The 21759-nt window shown below is 45.5% G+C and overlaps 1 protein-coding gene across 3 annotated transcripts in view; it reads right to left on the bottom strand.

Annotated features, from left to right (window-relative positions):
- CEP112 (centrosomal protein 112) overlaps positions 1 to 21759 on the bottom strand; it is a 261521-nt gene that overhangs the window by 24386 nt on the left and 215376 nt on the right. For all 3 annotated transcript variants that reach the window (XM_084864076.1, XM_084864074.1, XM_084864075.1), the window contains one exon: positions 9234 to 9323. In XM_084864076.1, the coding sequence (XP_084720202.1) occupies positions 9234 to 9323 (90 nt within the window). The remainder of the gene's footprint in view (positions 1 to 9233; positions 9324 to 21759) is intronic.

Consider the following 21759-nt stretch of genomic DNA (forward strand, 5'->3'; position numbering starts at 1 on the left):
CTTCTCCGAACCTGACCAGCACACGTACTCGTCATCAAGCATTTCTCCCTGGTAACCATGCTGCCTCACCCACCCTCTTTTACCAGCTCTGTGTTTATCTCTCCTTTTACTTCTTCCATTCAGCTGTTCACTCAACCCATGAATTCTGTGCTAGTCGCTGCCAGAAAAGTAAGCCCTGCTAGGACGTTCCCCGGGGACAGAATCTGCTCTTCATCTTCCCGGGAGACGCTCTGCAGCCCCAGGTCTGTGCTTGATATGCTGCTTGTCCACCTGCTGTCAAGGTGCCACAGAACACAACGTGGTGGTAAGCTTTTGTCCTCCTTTTTAAAAAACTGTCTCCACAATTTACTGATTTGGAGTAAGTCATTTGTATGCAATTATTTTGGATTACAAAAATAATTTTTAAAAAGACTAAAATGAAAGACAACGCTATAAAAAAAACACACCAAAACAACAACAACAACAAAAAAAAACCCAAAAGAAGTGAGAAGGTTGTACCGCATCACTTCACTGTAGGAGTGAAGATGGGCTCCAGCCCGGGGCAGTCACTAGCGGGCTGACCCCAGCATCCCTGTGCAGCCCCGTGGCCCCGCCCTGCCGTCACCCCAGTGCTCACTGCCTGGCCTGGACAAGGAGCCACTGAACAACACAGAAAATGCAATGGCACAGCGCTGCCTTGCTGACACTTGGATTTGACGGGTCAGCGAAGTGCAGGATTGAAAACACGCAGCACTGCTTCTGGGACCCGCCTCCTCTCCTCCCAGCACAACAAGCCCAAGGATGTTCAAAACAAAGAGCAATCTCAAGAAAGCGATGCAGAAACTCCCAGCACATCCCCCTCAGAGGAGCTGCTTTGTTATCCTCTAAAAATGGCCGTGGTCATCGTGTAAGTGTTAAGTGGCGGTTTAGGGTACAAATGTCTAACTTGCTTTGACACTAAAATCACCTAGACTAATTGATCTATAAGGAACGCTCGGATGAGATGCATATTTTAATGAAAACACTCTTGTCCCTGACACTGTGCTTCAAGTGCTTTTCAGAATGCAGGCGAGTGTTCCAACTCTCATTGACAGGAAGATGTGGCCAAAATTAAATGTGGTCGCATCCTCCTAACGACTCGGATTTTAGAATGATGCATCATACCAGCTGTCTGGGAACAAATGTGTTTTGTTGGCATGGGAACAAAAGAATTAGTCTGAATTTTGTAAATAAACTGTGGTTATTAAAATTACTTGAAACAAGCCAGAGTAAGAACCATTAAACATGAAAAGTCAATAAAAGGCTTTGAGTTATATTTCTGTTGCAATGATAATTCTTGTTTTCATAATGCGTGTTAGGGTAAAACATAGTTTTGAGCTGTTAGTACTTTTACATTTTAAAACTTCATAGTCTTAGCTGTTGTTGACTAACGCATCTGCAGTAAAATTCATTATTTCACTGCTGATGCATTAGTCAACAGCAGCTAAGACTGTGAAGTTTTAAAATCCTTTATGGAAAATGGAAATTAAAGGCTTGGAAATCTGTAAAAGACGAATTCTTCCTTTCAACAAATGTCACAATTATTGCTTGATTTTCTGTCTACACAGCATCTTGGTCCCTATTGATGAGACTGAGGTGGCTTAAAGATAAGCAACGCTGTCCAACGAACACTTTAAGCATAAGGATGCAGGTTCTCCTAAAATCCACGTCTCTCCCATAGGTCACTGGGCATTGTGAGAGGCGAAGCAATTCTTTGGGAATACAAATGCTAATAGTGGTAATGGGTCAACAGGCAGACGAGCCAAGGCACTTCAGAGATGTCTAACATTACCCCAACAGCTACTGATACCGAAGGGACATTTTATTCTTAAACCAGGCAGCTGGGAAGCAGCAGAATGCTGAGTGATCTGCAGAGAAAATAAAGGGCCTTGTTGGTGTCCGCCCTGCTCTGCCTTGGCCATGTGGTGGAGGAGATGTGGAAGGAAAGTCTGTCCTGCTGCAGAGCAGAGCAGCAAGGTGGGCCGTGTGGCATTTGCACAGCGTGGAGGAACCCAGAGGACATTACACAAAGAGAAATAAACCTACAGAGAAGGAGGGTCTCACTTATCAGTGGGATTAAAAAAGAAAAAAGTCAAACTCATAGGAACAGAGTAGCGAGTGGTGGCCCGGGGTGAAGGTAGGGGACATGGGGAGATGCTGGTCCAGGGCATAAACTTCCAGTTAAAAGACAGTCCTGGAATCTAAGGCTCCCATGGGGACTACAGCCAGTAAGACCCTGTTGTGCACTTGGCATTTGCTAAGAGAGTAGATTTTGTGTTCACACCACGTACAGAAAAGGAATTAAGTGAGCTGATGCATGTGTTAATTAACTTAATTGTGTGCAATCATTCCACAATGTGTTATCAACTCATCACATTGTGCATTTTAAAGGGTTACTAGTTTGTCTGTCAATTATACCTCAATAAAGCTGGAAAACTTGCTGGGAGGAAAAAGAGAAAAGGTGGCTTCCTGGCAGGGTGCTGGCTTTGTGGCTTCTCTCAGTTCCCCTGGGGTACAAGCCCTTTGGTGAGATGGTGTCTGGGAGCACAGATAAGCCATGAGAAGGTTCAAGGATCCTCCTCACCCCAGATAAAAATGATAAAAAAAAAATAGCTACCATATTTATTTTAATAAAAGTCTAATCAATAGTGTATTTATCAATAGAAAAAGTCTATTTAGGATATATTTAGGAGGCACAATATAAGGAGCTGTAATTACACAAGTTCGGTGGCCTTTGCTAGTCCTGTTCCTTAAACTCCCTGTAGCATGTGATGCAGCCTCCCCTTCTTTCCTTCCTCCCTCCCTTCCTCCCTTTCTTCCTTCTTTCCTGACCTGTACCACGTGGGCCAGGCTAAATGCTGGATATAAGGATATGTATGACCGTCCCAGCCTAGGAGTACACCCTCAAAGAGCATACATCTCTCATGAGAGTCTGATGGGAATCCTTTTGTAGAGGTCAGAGAGATACCGTATGAGCTCAATGAAAGAGGAACATGGGTGGGCAAGATCATCAAGGAGGAGCTTCAGGGCAGCAAAGGCTTCCCCCTGAGCAGAACAGTCCAAGCCAACACGTGCTGCTGGATGCCATGAAAAGGACATGCGCCCTTTCTTTCCTTCAGAGCTTCCTGTTGAGTAGGAAACTTTAGTCTGTGGTTTCCTGACAAATTCTCTGGCTCTACTCTTATCTCCCTGACCATTCATTCCTTTGAAGTCTGCGTCAGTGCCTCCCTGCACTCTCTGGTCCCGTGTGCGTGGTCCTCTTATCTGTTCTTCCTTGTCAATGTTGCCACACCCAAGGGGTCTGGTCTATCCCTAGGAGATGGCCCAGAGGTGTTCACGTTTCTAGGGTTTCTGAGTTCTGCAGTCAGCTTTTTAACTAGTGTCTCCAAACCAAGGTCCTGCTGCTAGTACCTCTGATTTGACATCTAAAAATTGGTGCTGTCATTGTCCACTGCACACCAGCTTATCAACTGAAACACACGGGGTTATTTTCCACATGTTCCTTCCTTCTGCCCTCTAAATCTTTGTGAATTTCAAGTGAGTCTTCACATCCATTCCTTTCTTTCTACTCTCTTTGACAATAAAGGAACACCTTAGAGATAATGTGGGTTAGGTTCCAGACGCCCACTATAAAGACAGTATCACAATAAAGCGAGTCGTAATCTTTTTGCTGGTGGAGGGTTATGCCCTCAGTTTGTAAAAAACACATCTGTGAATCGCAACAGAATGAAGCAATAAAAGGAGTCCGCCTGTCCCCAGTCTGGCTGATGATGTGACCTGTAGAGCCACACCCGCTGGGTTTGACTCTTTCATCACTTGTTCATCTGCTGCCATATTCATCTTTCTAAAGTATAAACGCGGCCAGGTAATGCTGCCCAGTCAGAGAAAACACCTCACAGCTGACAACCGCTTTCTGACCAGGCTCTGAATCCTCAGTATTGCACCCGAGACTGGTCGCCAGGGGCCGTACGGTGCTCAGATCACAGCAGACAGTAAGGCAGGCTTCTCTGTTGTTTCTATAATGGATGACATGAGCGAAGCTACCTTTCTACCGCACGTCTCCCCTCCTTCTGTTCCAATGTCCTTCCTCTCTGATGCTGCCTACATGCCCTCTCCTGTGAGTGGGTACAGCCACGCGCACTCCTCTGCATTGCGCTGACGGTTTCTGAAGTGTCTCACACACGTGACCTTGTTTTGCTGTCCACAGCCACCCTGCGGGAAGGTATGAGCACTGGCATGTAGGGACCTGGTACGGAGCGGTACGGTGCTTGCCCAATGGCCAGCAGGGACAAAGGCAGCCTGAGCACCAGCAGTCATCCCCACAGGGTCTCCCTCGTCCTGCAGCCTCTCCTGCCCCAGCCCCTGCCTCGGGTTCTGGGAAGTGGCTCGGGGACAACCTCTGCCCTCTTCCCAAATACACACGATTACCTCTGAGGCTGTCTTTGCTCCCTAGCTTCTCTCTGAAAGTAATGGATGTGTGTAGGCCTGAAATATAAGGTAGGTTGCACCAAAGATGTGATTGAATGTTGAGTACAGCTGAATTTTTACTATATATTTTAAGACAACTTATGGGTTACTTGTGGCTGCACAGTCCAGCCCCTTAACACTGGGACACACTAGGTAAGGGGCACAACCAAAGCAGCTGGTTGCTAATAACACAGGCCAGAAGGCAGAGGCCCTCCGGTTGTTGCCCAGGCAATAATGCCCGGTGGGCCCTGAGAAGGCTGGCAGAAGTGCTGCACCCCTCGGACTGCCCAGAAGGACCCGGTTCCCTTGAGGGCTGCAGGCTTTTGAAACAATGTGTGTCAGCAAGTGCCAAACCCTGCCTGGGCCATGGGACCTGAGTGAGCCCTCACCAGCTGAAGGTCCCCCTTGTCCTTTCTCACAGGGGCAGGGAGGATGGATGCAGGACTAATCCTCTGTTCTTCCCACATTTGTGATTCTGAGCCTCTGAGCCATTTATAAGAATAAGAAAGAACCTCCCTCAAACTCCATGCATGGAGTCTACATTTTATACGTGTCTCCTCTGTGCTACTAAACCATAAACTCCTCCCCAACCCAATCATCTCGGTGTCTCCTCAGCACCTGCCATGTGCCGCCACGAGCTGAGGGAAGACAGCGGGACCCTGCTGGGAAATGTCAGCACCGTGTTCATTTATTAGGACATCTCTGGCTGACTGCCTTTTCTCACTAATTTATCTAAAATAATTTGGGAAACTGACGGACTGATGTAATCAAAGCCATTAATACTTTCAACCTTAAGATACCTACTTCCACCCAGAGCATCTGCTGTGTGTGCACTATTATCTACATTATATTAGGTCGAAATCTGACATTGCTCAGTGCCTCTGTGACGTGTACACTTTGTACCGTGTTAAGAATACCAAGTGAATTTTTAAACTGTTTCTTTTCCTCCCTGTCTTTTCTATAATTTAGCAGACCGGATTATCTTGGCCAGGGTCGGCAAATTACCAGTCTCATTGAGAAGGATGAAACGCTGTTTGCTCGGGAAAGTGAGGGTCAGTTGTACACATAGCTGAACCGAGCCACACACAACATGTACCCAAGTTATGTAGGTCCCTCCAATGGGAAGTGCCATTGCCGGGAGCGAGCAGGCCAATGCGGCTGGGCAGGAGCCGTCCTTCCCCAGGCCAGCCCTGCTGGGAAGGCTCACATCTTTTCCTCATGACTCAGTTTCTTTGCACAAGGAGGAAGCTGGGCCAGAGCTCTGACCTTCCCTGGTTTGCTGCAATTAAGAGATTCCTGCTGGGATCTTATCGGGAATCAGAAATTATTAACTCCTGGTATGGCTAAAAATAACGATGATTTCTAATGACTTTACTACTTATGAATTACAAGATAAGTTGGTGTTTCTGGAAGGCTGGCTTAGATAGAGAGTTAGGGTTTCCTAATTTTATCTGGCTTATCTTGAACCTGCATACGGAGCAAATTAACCCTCTGTAGCTACGATGAGCAAGCCTCCTCTGGGCGCGGCGCTGACTGACCTGCCGAGGGAGGAGTGAGGAGCGTTGATGGCACCGAGGCAAGGGGTGGGCAGCAAGGATACCACCCATGAGACCTGATGAGAAGCAGCTTTTTGTTTTTAATTAAAAACACAACTTTTAAAATGCCTCATTCATTTTTTGTTTTTATAGAATCAAAACATAGGAATTTTTCCTAAATGAAAAACAGCAACAGTTTAAGCTTTTTCTTTTCTTTTTCTAAGTGAGCGAGTTAAAAAAAGCAGCCCAGGAAACTGTCCTTTGTAATCCTGCCAGTTCCAATTCTAACTCTTTCTGTAACTAGTTCCAGGATAATATGTGGTTGAAAGGAAGAGAAGAAGTTTTGAGAAGCTGATCTGCACACGTTTCAGTCTTTTGGTTGGCTGATGTCAGGCCAGTGACTGGGACTACACTTGCTTTGACATGCAAAACAGACAATCATATACAACAATTTCAAGATTTTAACTATTTGCCCTGGCCAGTTTGGCTCAGTGGATAGAGCATTAGCCTGCAGACTGAAGTTCCCGGGCTAGATTCCGGTCAAGGGCACATACGTTGGTTGTAGGCTCTATTCTGGCCTCTTGTACTGGCAGGTGCGGGAGGCAACCAATTGATGTGCCTCTCTCTCACATCAATATTTCCCCCTCTCTCTGTTTTTCCCCTCTCCTTCCACTCTCTCTAAACATCAATGGGAATGGGAAAATATTCTTGGGTGAGGATTATCAACAACAACAACAAAATAAATAAATAAATAAATAAATAAATAAATAAATGCACAAATCTTTAAAAACATTAAAAAAAAGATTTTAACTGTCTAAGCAAACTCATATAGAAGTGGACCCTAAGAATGTACAACAAAATACTTCTAATTATTTTGACTACTTCTATTAGTGTCACAAATTGAAAGGGGGCATAGGTCAAATTCAGATAAAAATAGAAGTTGAATTAAATTCAGTATGAGTAGTATTTATCAAGTGCCCGTCATTTGCTCTTCCGTTTTGCTGAAGCATCTGGCATTTTTTTCCCAGCTACACCCTAGGATCTTGTAGAAAGGACCCCACATTTCATGGTTGCAAAGACTATGAACCATGCAGCTTTACCCATGGCTGTTTCCTGACATCTTTTGGTAAACTTGGAGCCCAATAGAAGATATCAGAAATTAGTGTAAGAAATAGTCTAAAAAGCTATTGTCACTGCAAAGATGAAAGCAACTTTGATGATCAAAAAGAAGTCAATGAAAAGAGACCAAAGTGGTTCCTGAATCCTGCCCCGTTGTTCATTTGGGATTTCTTCATTTCCCTACTCTCAGCACACGATGGAGTTTTCCGTGTGAAGTTTTGCCATGAATCAGAGCGATGTCAACAAAGTTTTACCTTAAGTCATATTTTATCACAAATTGGAGAAGCCAGGCCTCCGGGGAGCACTGTTTCCTGCTTTCAGGAAGCTTGGCTTCTTCAGTTACAAGGGTCCTAAAACAGAGGTGGAGCCCAGCTGCCTCGGCGACAAGGAAGCCTGTGCCATGGGGCTGGACACCACAGCCATCCAAGGAGGTGTTTGCATCTGTGGCCTGTCTGCTCGGCTTTCGCTTACTCTGCTATTTGCTGCTCTCTGCCCGTGGAGGGTTAATGTGGCTGGCATGGGATGTTTCTGCCCTGCCATCCTTAATAAATGTACTTGCCCTGAGTCTGTTAATGCAGCTTTTTTATGAACTAGAAATGTAACTTAAAAAGTGTCATCAAAGGAGATAAACGTGGGTTTGAATCACCGTACTCTCTCCTAGTTCTATGACCTTGGGCAGGTTCCTCAACCCCTCCAGGTTTTACAGCCTCTGTGCCATGGGGATGATAACGCTGGCTTTACATGGTTGTTATCAGGTTACATAAACTAACATGTATAATGTTTCTTGTATAGCATCTGTTATTTTGTAGGCCTTTGATAAAGTATAGTTATTAATTTTGTATCCTAGTGTTATCTTGTTTTGTGATTCTATTATTGAGTGTATGACAGGCCCTCTTTAGTACATATGTATATTCATGCATATCATACATACGAAATCTAAACATATTACATGACATGTATGTTATGCTGGGTGAATGTTAGAGAGTAGGAAGGAATTATGCGGTCGTCAGTTCATTGGTATGAATACTCAGCACCTACGGGGTACTTCTGTCTACATTCTGTGCAGTCCCTTGCCTCGAGGTCCTGTTTGTAGGCACCTCCCAAGATGAAAAACAGTTCCTATTAGCCTTACTTCAGTGTTTACTCTCGCCACAAGGTCAGAGTGACTAATCGGACATTCTTGCACTGACTGCACTACCAGACGACAGGTAATGTGCATGAGGTGTGGTGGCACCTTGGAGAATGTGAAAAATGCTGCACCAAGAGCTGAGGACATGCATTTATAAATCACTGAGACGCCTGAGCTCTTGATACGTTACTGACCTTTTCACTTAAGTTGTCAAAATTACCACAAATAACTCACTATAATGAGAAGAATCCTGCCATTTGAAAATGAAATAGGTCATTAGCTATCATCATAGCCAGATTATTCTGGTTAAATTTATTTTATTAATATAATGGAGAGAAAGGAGAAAATTCAATTCAAAAGAAAATGTGATTTCTGTTTCTCCATTCTAATACGATGACACGACACACACTGCTTGCTGGCTGTGGACCCAACATCCCTCTCTCCACTTCCTGTTCAGGTTATTCTCCCTCTCCCACGTAGATCCTGGTTGGTCTAGGCTGGGGTCCCCTCAGTCCTCTTGCCAGGTATTGGACATGCCAGGCAGAGCATGTGACCTATTCTGGCCAATGAGAAGCTAGGTGTATGTGAGTGTAGGGTGTTGGGAAAGGTCCTCTTACTCTTCAGAAGGGTCCCTAGAGGCAGACATTCCCCTTCTGCCTCTGGATATTGCTGGGATTCATAAGAGGCCTTGGTACTGCTTTTAGGATGAAGTCAGCCCAGGGGAAGAGCCACAAGAATGTCAGAGAGGGAGCCAAGGCCCGAGGCTCTCTGCCCAGAGCCTGCCCTACCTACATACAGCCTTCTGGTTTTGTGAGGTAATAAATCTCTTTGTTGTCTCTGCCAGCCAGGAGCGGGGCATTCTGTTACGTGCCGCCAAACACCCCGGTGGAAACAGGAAACACATCAGCTCCCACCGTGGAGAAATACACAAACATGCGGGGTGGGGGTGGGGGTGGGGGGCGTACCTGCTCCTGGGCCTCCAGCTCCCTGTGCTGCAACTTCTTCTCCGCACATCGCACTTGGTTCGAGCGGTTTTCCAGTTCATCTCGCAAGGTCTGAAACAGCGCATGATAAACACTTAGACAGGAAAAGTGAGCGCCCCTGAAACAAAGGTTTTATCACCTAAACTGGCATCAAAAAAGCTTCAGATCTCTAGCCCATTACTTTCGTTCCAAACAGCTCAGGCAAACAAAACCAGACTTTAAATGCCAGGCCCAGATGTTTTCCACTTTAGGAATAACCAGTACAAAAAAATTCCAAACTTATAAAACAGACACATTAGCGGGTGTCAACTTATTTTATAAAAACACCTCTTACATTCGCAGCATCGAGCCACGGCAGGCAATAAAGCACAGAGCTGTTGCTAATTAAAACTGCTTTGTCGGTACACCTGCAAGGTACACGTACACGCTGAACAGTGTCATGACAGCTAGGAGTTGCCATGCTAGACTACCGTGACATTTTTCAAAATTGTACTGTGGCAACTTGAGTAACATACGGTGACTTTAAAGGAGTTTCCCCACTAAGTCATTGAGGGTAGTGCAGAATGTGAGGAACCTTTAAGAAGCGGACGGAGATGATCTCTTTCAGTTGCCAAGTAGCTGTGGGAAACAAAATTCAGGTTCACAGGGGAAACTTACAGACCACGAAGATCAGTAATTATCATCAAGTTGACTACTATTTTAAGTAAAGAGGTGAACTAGAAAAGAAACAGTCCCTTTAAGCCACCCGATGTGCTGTAGATATAATACGCAGAAGTTTACAGTGAGCAGAACACAGGATGATAACTATAAAGATGCCAAATTCTCAAAACAAAATTCATTCAATCAAGACCACCGCGTATCTGCTGTATGTCAAGACCTATTACGGTTAGAAAGAGCAGAGAGAGAAAACAGACAGAACAGTTCCCTGCTCTCAGGAAGCCTACACTATTGAGGGGCAGATGATAAGAAAACCCTAAGTATAATATACGTCAATGGCAAGTGAGGAGACTATTAAACCTACCATTTTTTAAAATCAATATAAAAATAGAAGTAAAATTATACTTGCATTTCAAAAAGGTACCACTTTGCAAATCTGTTCATAGTTTAACTAAGATGTAAAACACATGACTTTCCTAAGGTTAATCAGAGAAAGCAGTATGTCTAGAAATTACTTTTATTATCTATTTAAAAAGGCAGTCTAAAAAAATTGGAGAGAAACCAAATAATAGTCCACTTTTTAAAAAGTTAAAATGTACTAGATGAATAGAAAATGACGATTTACATTGGCAGCTGTTCCTGGTCTCATTTTCTAAAAAATTATTAGGCTATTAGAGTGCCAACCTCGGAATTCGACATCAGGACTGTGCGAGAATGACCACAATTACTCAATAAGTACCAGCAGGAAAGTTCTTCTACGTTGTGGCTTCTTTACTCAAAAACCTTCAAGTCTGACACACGCAAAAATCCCAAGATAATTAAAGAACGGAATGTTCAACATTGGGTAAAAGCAAAAAACAAAACAAAACAAAAAACACAAAACACACACACACACACAAAAAAAAAAACCACACACACACACAAAAAAAAAACAAAAAACAAAACAAAACAAAAAACCACCACTGGAACAGTTATATTGTTTATTCTGCAAAGTTAATCCTCATCCCAGAGGTCTGCTGGTTGACTTTCATCATTCCTGAAAGGGCAGCTCTTTTCTCCCTTTTCAACCTGCCCTGGATGCCCTGTAGGAAGTCCCTGGGTGCCCACTTTGAGCGTTTTGATTGGTCAGGAACAAAGAGTGACACTTTCCAGAAGAAAGTGTGACTGTCATGTTGAGGTTTCTGAGAAGTGAGGGCATGCCACAGACTTTCAAAGGCATCAGGTACAGGACATTGCATTTGTGTATAATATGGAAATACTTAGACCCAGTAAGAGTGTACACTCTGCTGCTTGTTACCGCCCTTTCCAGGGAGAGGAGGAGCCCGGTGACTAAGGGGCCTGTGAAGGCACCTGTGGCAGGCGAGAGCTCTGCCATTGATTTTGGGGGAATGTGTATTACCGTTGGTGCTTATACATTTTGTAAACAGGATTCAAACAAGCCACTTAACCTGCAGAACCATGCACCAAGGGATCATGTGTAGTCTTATTAAAAACCAATTTATTGTTCAATCTCAAAGGGAAGGCAGGTGGTGGGTGGGAAAAGATCAACCGAAGACCTTGTATGCATATATACATAACCCGTGGTGGAGGCCTGGGGAGGGGGCAGGAGGGCTGCAAGGGGTTAATGGGGGGGGGGGAAGGGGGACATATGTAATACTTTCAACAATAAAGAGTTAAAAACAAACAAAAAACAGTATATTTCCTATTCTGAAGGCATCACATAAACATGAAATGATGGCAGATATTTTAATAATGAATAAATGAAACAAATGTTCATATTTATTATAAATTGGTTAATACAATATTTCATAAAGGGAGACACCACGGGAAGTGGAAGATACGGTGCCATAATGATAAAAAGATATAACCAACATGTTCCCAGGCACAGAGCACATGGCCAGCAGAGAGGCTTATGGACTTAGAAGTCCTGACCTTGCTCGTGGCCAGCCTCTCTCGGCAGTCCCATGCGTGGGGTGGGAGGGGCGTCTACTCTGGCACATGATCCCTTAGACCTCACCATCTTCCCCAGCAGCAATACACAAAGTTGCTTCAGCTCCTAACCCACAAAGTCTACACTCCAGCCTCTCGCCAGAGATACACCTCAAGACCTCTACTTCCCCGTCTTTCCCAAAACCTCGGTTAAGAGAAGTTTAGAAAAATCCACTTGCCAATCAACACAGAAGCAACAGTATGGGAGTCACCCTTCTCCTGAACCCCTTGTTCAGAGACACATCAGCAGAGCCAACTCCAGTCACACTCTTTGACTCAGTTGTTGGGCAAATTGTAGAATCGTGCTCCTCTCCCCGCCCCCCACCCCCTCTGCTTCAGTGTTCAACCCAGTCCTCACTGACATGAGATTTCACCTTTCACACTTACATTCTCCCTCATTTTCTTGCCAAGTGTTGGCCATGCTTGTGTCTGGCCTTCTGCAAAGCCCGCAGGCACGCTTTCCTGGGCCGCCATACGCCGGGGCCAAGGACAATGGACCCTTCCCTCGGCTCGGTTGCATGGAGCATGTGGCAGGTGTTCTCTGGGAAGGGGGAGCCGGGAATATTATCGCGGCCACTTGTTTAAAGGGACTAGATGAACGTGTCTGTAAGCAGAGAGACTGGGGATTAGGTTTTGCCCCGAGCAGATATCAACCAGGACCCTCCAGGTCGGCCTGTGGTCACCAAACAGGAGGCAGCTGAGCGAGCGCTGGAGGAGGACATGCAGGAGGTGTCTCGGAGCAGCAAGGTGTGCACAGTTGAGCACTCTCCCGAGAAAAAAGCAGTTTGCCAAGAAGGTCAGCCTGGCGAACTGGTGAAAACTGGTGAAGCTGGGTGATGATGGGTTGGAGGTTCTGTGTACTGTTCTCCCTACTTTTGTGTGTTGGAAAGTTCCCATCATAAAAAGTAAAAAAAAAAAAAAAAAAAAAAAAGAAAGAAAAAGAAAAAGAGAAGAGTAAAACTTTTCCTGTTGAAACAACATGAAAACGCCACATCCTTCCTTTCCTGAGGTCTGAATGTGCCGTCTCCTTCAGAGAAAACGGCTGGCTCATCCGCCACGCAGGGGGCGGGAGGGGCGGAGACGGGTTCCCCGCCTGGACCCTGCACGTGAAGGGGAAGAAGCCCTGGGACCTACCGAGAAGACCGCTGCGGAGGGAAGGCGTGTTTATATCCGTATGGAGTTATCATTTACAGACAGCAGAATTCCAGGTTTATTTTTTCAATGGTGATGATCTGTTTTACATTGAAACCATGTGATATGACTTAAAAATTTGTGTCAAAGATTACCTCTTAGGATTGTGCTGTTTTGATGTAGACCGTCTTCCAGCGCTTACCCACCCCACAGCAACTACACCTGCTCTGCGGGGAGGAGAGACACCAATAGTAAAGAGAAGTGAGGGCCGCACTCATTTCAACCCAACTGCCTTTTAATAACGCCCACATTTAAGCAGCATTCCTTCAACTCAGTGTACAGATGGTGCTGACAATATTTTCTGATGAGTAGGTTTCCCCTGACATGGAAAATGACACAAACAGCACGTTTTCTTTTTTCTACGACTGTTAACTGAAAGTTAAGGCAAAATGAAATGAAAGATATTAACTTAGTATTTTTATGTCAGATTTGTAGACTTTTTTTTTTTTTTTTTTTTTTTTATCACATAGTAATCAACTGGGGTCCAACAAGAAGACCCAGCTCTGCCCCCAGAGGAGGAGATAGGAACCTGGGCCGAGGAAGGTGACACAATGGCAGAGAGTGACATGGTTACTGGAGGGTGTCACTGGCTATTTACAAGGCCATTCTAGCTCCTGTTTTCTTTTCTTTTTCTTTTTTCTTTTTTTAAATAGGCCAAATCTATTAATAAAAGTAACAAGTCTTCTTCAACTGAAATACCAATCGAGATTTCTTTTAAAGTGATTTTTTCATTCAGACCTTTCCAGGATGAGTAACAAAATAGACAGCTTTACTGGTGATCCCACAGTGATGGAGAATGGGGCCATACTCCGATCTAAAGAAAGCCAGACCTGCAGTTCCTGCAGGGCCACTGAGGCACTCATAACAGTAACCTTTTTTTCCTTTATGGCTTACATTCAGCTTTTAATGTTTCCCACATTCCAAGCAAGCACCTTTTTTTAAGCCCCATAATTCAGTCTCTCGACCTGGCATGAAGACAAGGAGATTTTTGGCGGTTGGAACCTAATACGTATGCTACCCTCCACATAAAGCACATTCCTCTCAGGTAGAAACTTCCCGGTTGTTGCAACAAACACGTAGAAGAGAAACTGCACTTTGATGTGAGCTATTGCTGTAGTTCTGATGAGGCTACTGAGTCACCATGCAAGACAAAAACCACTGCGGCCCATGTAGAAAGATAAGGGTTGTGTTGTGATCAAAGACTAAGAACGTTCCATTTGTTCTCTCTTCTCGCACCTATTTTCAGTTCTCTAAAATTCCTAAACAACCTCTTGTAGAAGCCCTAAGGATGCACTTTTTAAAAAGTTCATGTTTCCTGGTCTTAGCAGAGGATCCAGGAAAAGAAACCTTGTTATCCACGGCTTTGATGATCTAAGGACACTGGAATCTCCTAACGCACCTCATTAACGTTTCCCGTCTCGCAGGAGACCATCCTGACAGTTCCCACGTCTCCCCTGAAAGCAGCCAGTCCCCTGCTCACCCAGACGGCGCTCCTTGTGAACAAGTTCTTATCTCGGGTGGTGGAAGCCTAGGATCAAGTTCAAGAACCACAGCTAGGGTTGGGGATCACAGAGGAATTTCCGCCTCCGGCCAGCGTGATAAGGGCTGACAGGAGCTCTGTCTGCAGGACAGGGGCACTGCTCAGCCTCCTGAGCACTCCTGTGCCCGCCCAGGAAAGAGGAACACCCTCAGCCCGTCCTCTGCCTTCCGTTTTCTTACCTGCCGATCGTTCACACATGCGATGCTTAGGGCCTGCAGTATCATTCCAATTTCCCTCCAACCACCCGGGAATTTCCCCGCTATTGAAACGGAAGTCCAGAGTCATGTCTTCCATGAATCATTTCAAATCTACATTGCAGAAAACTCCCATCTCTCAGCAAGTGTTTAGGTCCCGTATGACAACATCTTTACCAATCTCTTTGCATTAGAAATTTTTTCTGACTATTTTCTCATTTCAGACTCTGAGCTTCAAAGGATAACAATCCTCCACCCCCCCCCACCACCAGTCTCCATATTTTTAAAGTGATGACATTTAGTAAAGTGTGGATGCTATGACAATTGTATTTCTGATGACACTGGCCAATTACATAAAGATCAATTGCCTTTTATTTAAAGCAGTTGGGGTATTCCCAATAAAATTTCTCCAGAATTCTTCTCTCCCCCTCATTTCCCCACAAGCTATATAACTACATTTCCCCTACCTCTGACCCTAGATGGAAATATCTGAGTTTTACCATCTGTCCCCTCAGATGTCAGAGGGACACTCCTCCTTGTTTTTTCAAGATAATGCCTCTGCTGGTGTCAAAGGTCTGAGGGGTTGCTCACTGGCAACTGTTATCTCTCCTTTCCACTGAGCACCCCTAAACTGGCTCACATCTTTCCCCTGCCCCCCTGTGGTCACTGGCCTCCCTGCGTTTCCTACGTTGTATGCAAGAATGTGTGTGAAACGGAAGACACCCGTGGTCCCTTAAACACTGACATTCCTTTATTTGATGGTGGTCACATTTCTCAAGCGTTTTACTATGTCACCCACACTTCTCCCTGTCCTAACTCCTTCCTCATCTGTGACCTGATTTGGTCTCCAACACCGAATTAAACTTGCCCATGAGGATAGCACGATGCTTTTATCGACAAGCCAATGCCTTTCCCACCTACACCCTCCGTGACCTCTGTCGCACTGAGCACTGTTAGGACCCTCTCCCCCAAGAAGTCAGTCCTTTGACACCACAAAATGCCGGTGTCCTCTTCCTCCTCTTTGCTTTTAATTGTGTATATTTCCCAAACTGGGTTCTTCCCTCCACTCGTCTCTCTGGCAGATGACCCATTATCCAATCCATTTCATAAATTAATACAAGTATTTCTATCTGAGCATATACCACGTGCCAGGCACAACGCCAAACACTCCCTACAGAAAGCATCGAATCTAATGCACATGACACACCTGTAAGGAATAGTTGTGACACCAGGTAAACAGTGCGGAGGAGGTCTTAAGTGTTGAGTGGGCATTGGGGCAAAGCAACACGTGCTGGGGAAGGGCTAGAGAGAGCTCCACCAAGGAGGGGCTGAGACTGGGGAATGTTCGCAGGGAGCGGGTGGGGAGAAGATGAGTCCCAGCAGGTGCCCCAGAGGGAAGGCATGACCACAGGAACCAGCAGGGGTGCTGGTGGCACAGGAAGAAGGGCAAGTATATGAGGGCTCTGAGCCCGGAGGGCTGCCTGGGGTTCCCGAGGGCCTGTGGGCAGGAGGGCTCTCGACTGCACCCTGCAGCAATGGGGATCCACTTCAGGTCTAAGGAGGTCAGCCTGACAACAGGAAGACATTCAGGTGGTGGTGCAGACCTTGGGGCAATGAGCTGCTGGGGGCTCCTTAAGAGTCCCAGAATGACACGTGGGACAGTCTACGGGACAGAACGGGAAGCTGGGTTCTCTCTCTCGTATAGAAAACCAGGCCTAGAAAAATCGCCCGTGCGCCTCAGGATCATGGGTGAAAATGCCAGGCACAAGCACTTAGCCAAAGTTTGGGAAGACGGAATGAGGCAAAACTCATTAAACTCCAGGTAAGTCAGAGTTGGTCTGGAAAAGTCACAACTTTACAGCCTGTGTAGCATTCATGGTGCAGGGACCCTGCCCAAGGTGTGTGCTCTGTCACACCAGGGGGGCCCTTAGGAGGCCGGGGGCAACCACTGGTGAACCTGAGACGGTGAGAGGCCATGGCGGGGGGGGGGGGGGGGGGGAAGGGTCACCTGTGGAGATGGCAGTGGAGCCAGAGGCAGGTCATGGGGCTGGGAGCAGAATGAATGTACCAGGCATGAGAGGAGTTTCTCAGAATCATCAGGGGCTCCCAGCACAGATGGCTGGGTGCTTTTCAGTAACCAAAGAACTCAATAGAATTAAAATATCTGAAAGCAAGAGAAAAAGTAACTTTCTGGGTGACACCTATTCAACAGCGATGGAGAACCAACAGCCTGGCTATCAATGTGTCGTGCCAACCTGCGAACAGCAGAAGAGGCAACTTAAGATGGTGAGGTTGGTTTCAGAGCCACTGAGCCTGAATGTTTATCACAACATCCAGGTGCCTCTGCTCAGTGGGCATGAGACACCGGCTCCCACCAGGGCCTTCTTGCGGACACTTTGATTCCAGATCTCCAGCCTCTGGAACCGGGAGACAGTAACCTCATTGCTTTGAGCCACCCAAGTTTTTGATCCTTTGTTATGGCAACCCTAGGAAACTAAATACACAGGAATAAACTTCTCTTGTTTTACACTCCCCCCCCCACCTCTGTGACACACACACACACACACACACACACTCACTCACACACACACATACACTCGCACATGTGTCTTATACTACCCAGTTCTAGACCTCATTTATCCATGGAAGGACCGACGACCTTCTGATCATGAGACGATTGGGGAAATGGCCCTGGGGAGTATTACTCCTGCTGCATGTATTCACCTGTGTTTTAATAATTCTGCAGCGATATGGGGTGAGGAGGAAGTCATTCCGGCAGATGCTGGCACACTCCCAGTGGTGAAGGAGAGCATGCCTGCGATGGGAGAAAGGGGTTGTAGGTGAGCCTGTCTCTGGCACCTTCAAGTTCAGATAGGGGTTGGAAATTTTATACTCCAGATTAAGTGCTTTTCTTTTTTTTCAACCTTAGGATACTGTGCTATCCAGAGCCAATACTTATGAAAGAAGAAGTTTAAAAATTTCCATTTAAACCACTTAGAAGGAGAGGATTTACCAAGATCCTGTTTAATGTTCAACTGACACATTGTCAAAAACATTTATCACGCAACCTTTTGAAGTTGCTTCCACTCCATGTTAGTTATTAAAACTTAGATTGCAGTTAGTTATCAACAGCAAAGGGGACACGTGAGAGTGCGTGGCCAGACTACCAGATTTCTGAACTAAGCAACATAAATTCTCCTCATCAGAATGACTAGTGACCTCATTTTCACGCTGAACGTGCAATACAGCTGATTTCTGGAATCACCTCTCTGTGGACCGAAACAATGGGGGTGAGAGGCTTAGAAACTTCATGTCTGTTTCATCATGCTCCAGTTTGCAGGAATCTTCAACTATAAGAGCATGCTACTCTAAGCCAGGCTGTTATGAGAGCCAAATGGGGAAAGGTGACCCACATTATTGAGCTTTCTCGGAAACTTAATTCCTAATATAAATTTCTTCACATTGAGGATACCTCCAGTTCCCATTTTTTGCAAGAGGAATCAAAACTCTTTATAGACAATTGAACGAGATAATGTTTTTTCAGTACATGCATGTGATAGGCATCTCATTCAAAGCAGAGTTGGGTAGGACATGGTCTGACCTTTAAAGAGCTCACGGTATCACAGAAGGTATGCGATAAGGACAAAAGGCAGAGGGGCACAGTGAGTGTCTTAAGCATCCAATTGAGACCAAACGGAAAAGGGAAGGGCAGAGGAAGAAGTTCAGAGACACCATAGGAAGCGAGCAGATAAACGCAGAATGTGGGACATTCTACAGGACAATGGACAGTTCTGCAAGAAGTCCACAGCATGGAATAAAAAGCGGGGGAGGGTCTGCTTCAGGCGGAAAAAGACAATATTTATAACAACCCGATGTAATGCTTGCTCTTGTTTGGATCCTGATTCAGACAAACAGCTGTAAAATGGCATCTGAAAGTCCACTGGTGATTCCTAAAATGAAACAGCTCTTAGGTGACACCAAAAGATAACTGTGGATTTTCTTAGGTCCGACATCAGCACTGTGGCTGCGTAAGATAATGCCCACGTTTTGTAAGAGCATCTGGGATGCAGAGGGTAAGATGACATGGGGTCTGGAATTTGCTTTAACACACTTAGCCTGGAGCAAAGGGAGGAAAGGTAAAGGAATATGGCTGACCCCGGATAACTGCTGGAGTGGGCGATGAGTACCTGGGAGTGCATAGTACCAGACTCTCCACTCTTGGGTATGTTTGAAAATTTCCATAATAAAACTGGGGTGGGGGGAAGCTTGTAGTATACAATAAAACGATAGCAGGGAGCACAGGGAGACGAGGGAAATCTTCAGGTGGAAGGTGGCCTGGGAGAGACCCAGGATTAGAGCTACCATTTGACAGGCAGAAGGTGGGGGAGAGGGGAGAAGTGTCTGACCAAGAAGCAGCTTTTGCAGAGTAAATACCAGGGTGTACATAGCAAGAAACATGCAGTCCACGGGGCAGTTCCCAGAATGTGTGAAAGAGAGGCGGGCCGAGCACTGCGGCCTTGAATGCCAAGCTGAGTTCCCACTTACTGTGGTGAAGAGGAGAGGGACCTTTGTGCAATGCCTACCCTCCAGAAGGGGACCCAGAATCACTTCCTGGGATCCGTAACACACATCCCAGGCTTAGCAGGCACAAATTTGGACACATCATCAATTCTCCTTTCTTCCCCTCCCCGAAGTCCCACCCTCACGTAACACTCTACCAAGAGCTCCCTGTGCTCCCTGGAGCAACTCCTGAGATGCTGTAAGGGAGAGAAACCAGGGCATGAAATGAGTGTTCTTGCTCTCAGAGGCTAATTATGACACACACACCCCCAACTTAGGGATAAGACATACAGAAGATGAATGTTAGGACAAAAAAGGAATACCCCTCTTTCCACTTCTCTCTGTGGAGACTGAAGTATTGTGTATTTATGTGTCAGGTGGAAAGCAGCCTGGAGAAAATGTCTAATATAGCTTACATCTCAGGCAGGCAGAGTTCCAAAGCCGTTTGAACTCTGGTGTATTAAAATGCCTGCAAAAATAGTCTAATTTGGGACAGGTTATCCTCATCACCACCTCATGTGCAGCTACCGCCCTCCTCCATCCGACTGGCAAAGCCAGGCAAACGTGTAATTTCTGCTGCGCCATGAAACCCTTCAAAGGAGCTGGAGCAACAAAAAAGCCTTCTGCTCTCTCACCAGCAAATGTAAATAGTGACCAAAATAGTAGTAGAAAGCAAGCTGGGTTAGAATTGCCCGGGCCCTGCTCTAGTTTTGGTGAGAAGTGAGCGAGGCTGTCCCTGAGTAGGTGGCACAGAGTGACGTTCAAAAGCGAGGCCTGATGGGCTCTGAGCTGAGCCATCGGGGAACAGCAGTATAAGGAAGCTGGTGTTCATGCCAAAGGTCACCTGTGCCAAGCTGAACTAGCTGAGGCTGAGCCAGGAAGGAGGTGAGCACTGGGCACGCAACCCTGAAAGGCAGACAGACTCAAGGCACAGAATAAATGGGAAACACACCTGAAGTATTCAAAGCACATTGCACCGCCAACCCCAACCACACCAAGACCTCCATGCATCAATCATCCTCATTATTCCCTGTGTTTTTCTGGTTTCAGAGCTTTACACTAAGGTCAGGGGATGATATGTGGCAAGTGAGTGTCCTGGTGGCCACGGAAATGCGTAATATGTGAGTAGAGTATGGCTTTCTAGCTAGTGGTCTCGGGTGTTACCAGGTATGCAGACAATTAGAACCTGCTTATGTAATTAAAATTATTCCATGGCCTTCTGAAATTGCTGTTTTTATTTTAGGGAACTACAAGACCAGATCTGCAAAGGATACAAATTATATTAACTTTAGAAACAAAAACATAAGAAAAATCTAAATATAGTCCTTTAAGAAACACCTATACTGTCTGAAAAACAATTTACCAGTTATTTTGAGAGCAATACCAAATCGTGGCGAGACACACTGATTCTTACAAAACACACTCTGGGTGATGGCAAAATTCATGAATACAGCCCATTTCTATCCCTCAGATTCTTTAATAACTATATTTTCTTCCCTTCTCCCCTAAGTTCCGCCCCTAAGCACACACTACAGGAGCTAAGGACCTCTCAACCTTCTCTCGAATCCTGGCCACCGGTCACCTGTGTATGCCAGCTTCTTGGCCTTCCTGGTGATGGAGGTTTTGGCTGTCCATTCCCTAAATCAGGCAACATCCTCTCCCCCCTCCTCTTCGAAAAGGATTCAATGTTCCCAAGAAAGGGTGTCCCTTTGAGCTCTAAACATAATTTCTCTCTCTGTAAATATACAGGATATACACTCACATATATTCTTGTCCATGTGTAAGTATATAACATTTTAAAGTAATTCTGACTATTATATCTAATTTACTTTCAACAAACCAGATATCTTATGATATTCTCTTTTTCTTGTCTATATAATGTCAACATTTCTACCATAACTTGGTAATTATTGTCTATTTACTAGTACATGCAGATGAACATTGCCTAACAATCCACACATATGTCAGCTTACTTGTCCCTTACCTGTGATTCAGAACATGACCCAGTCCTAGCCTCCCCCTTTCCCAACTTCTACAATATGACCTCAGTGTCTCCATGAATAAGCCGCCTGTGTCCCCCTAGTCATCCTCTTAGTTCCTTCTCTTCCTCTCCTCTGAAAACTTGAACCTCACCTCTGTTTTGACAACCAATTCCACTGCCATATCATATGTATTATGTTACTACTTAGAATTGGAGTATGTCTGAAGCCTTAAATGAAGCCATCCATATGATGGCCTAGTAAAAGGAATGACATCATTACAGATTTACATACAAGGAAACGGTGGGTATACATACGCAATACAAACAGTACACTCTGGCTGATGTAGCAGGGAGCAGAGGAAGGTGAGGGCGGGATAGTTGAGCTGTCTTGTGTTT

This window comes from Pipistrellus hanaki (genome assembly GCF_964339955.1).
Source record: "Pipistrellus hanaki genome assembly, chromosome: 16".
Taxonomy (NCBI): domain Eukaryota; kingdom Metazoa; phylum Chordata; class Mammalia; order Chiroptera; family Vespertilionidae; genus Pipistrellus; species Pipistrellus hanaki.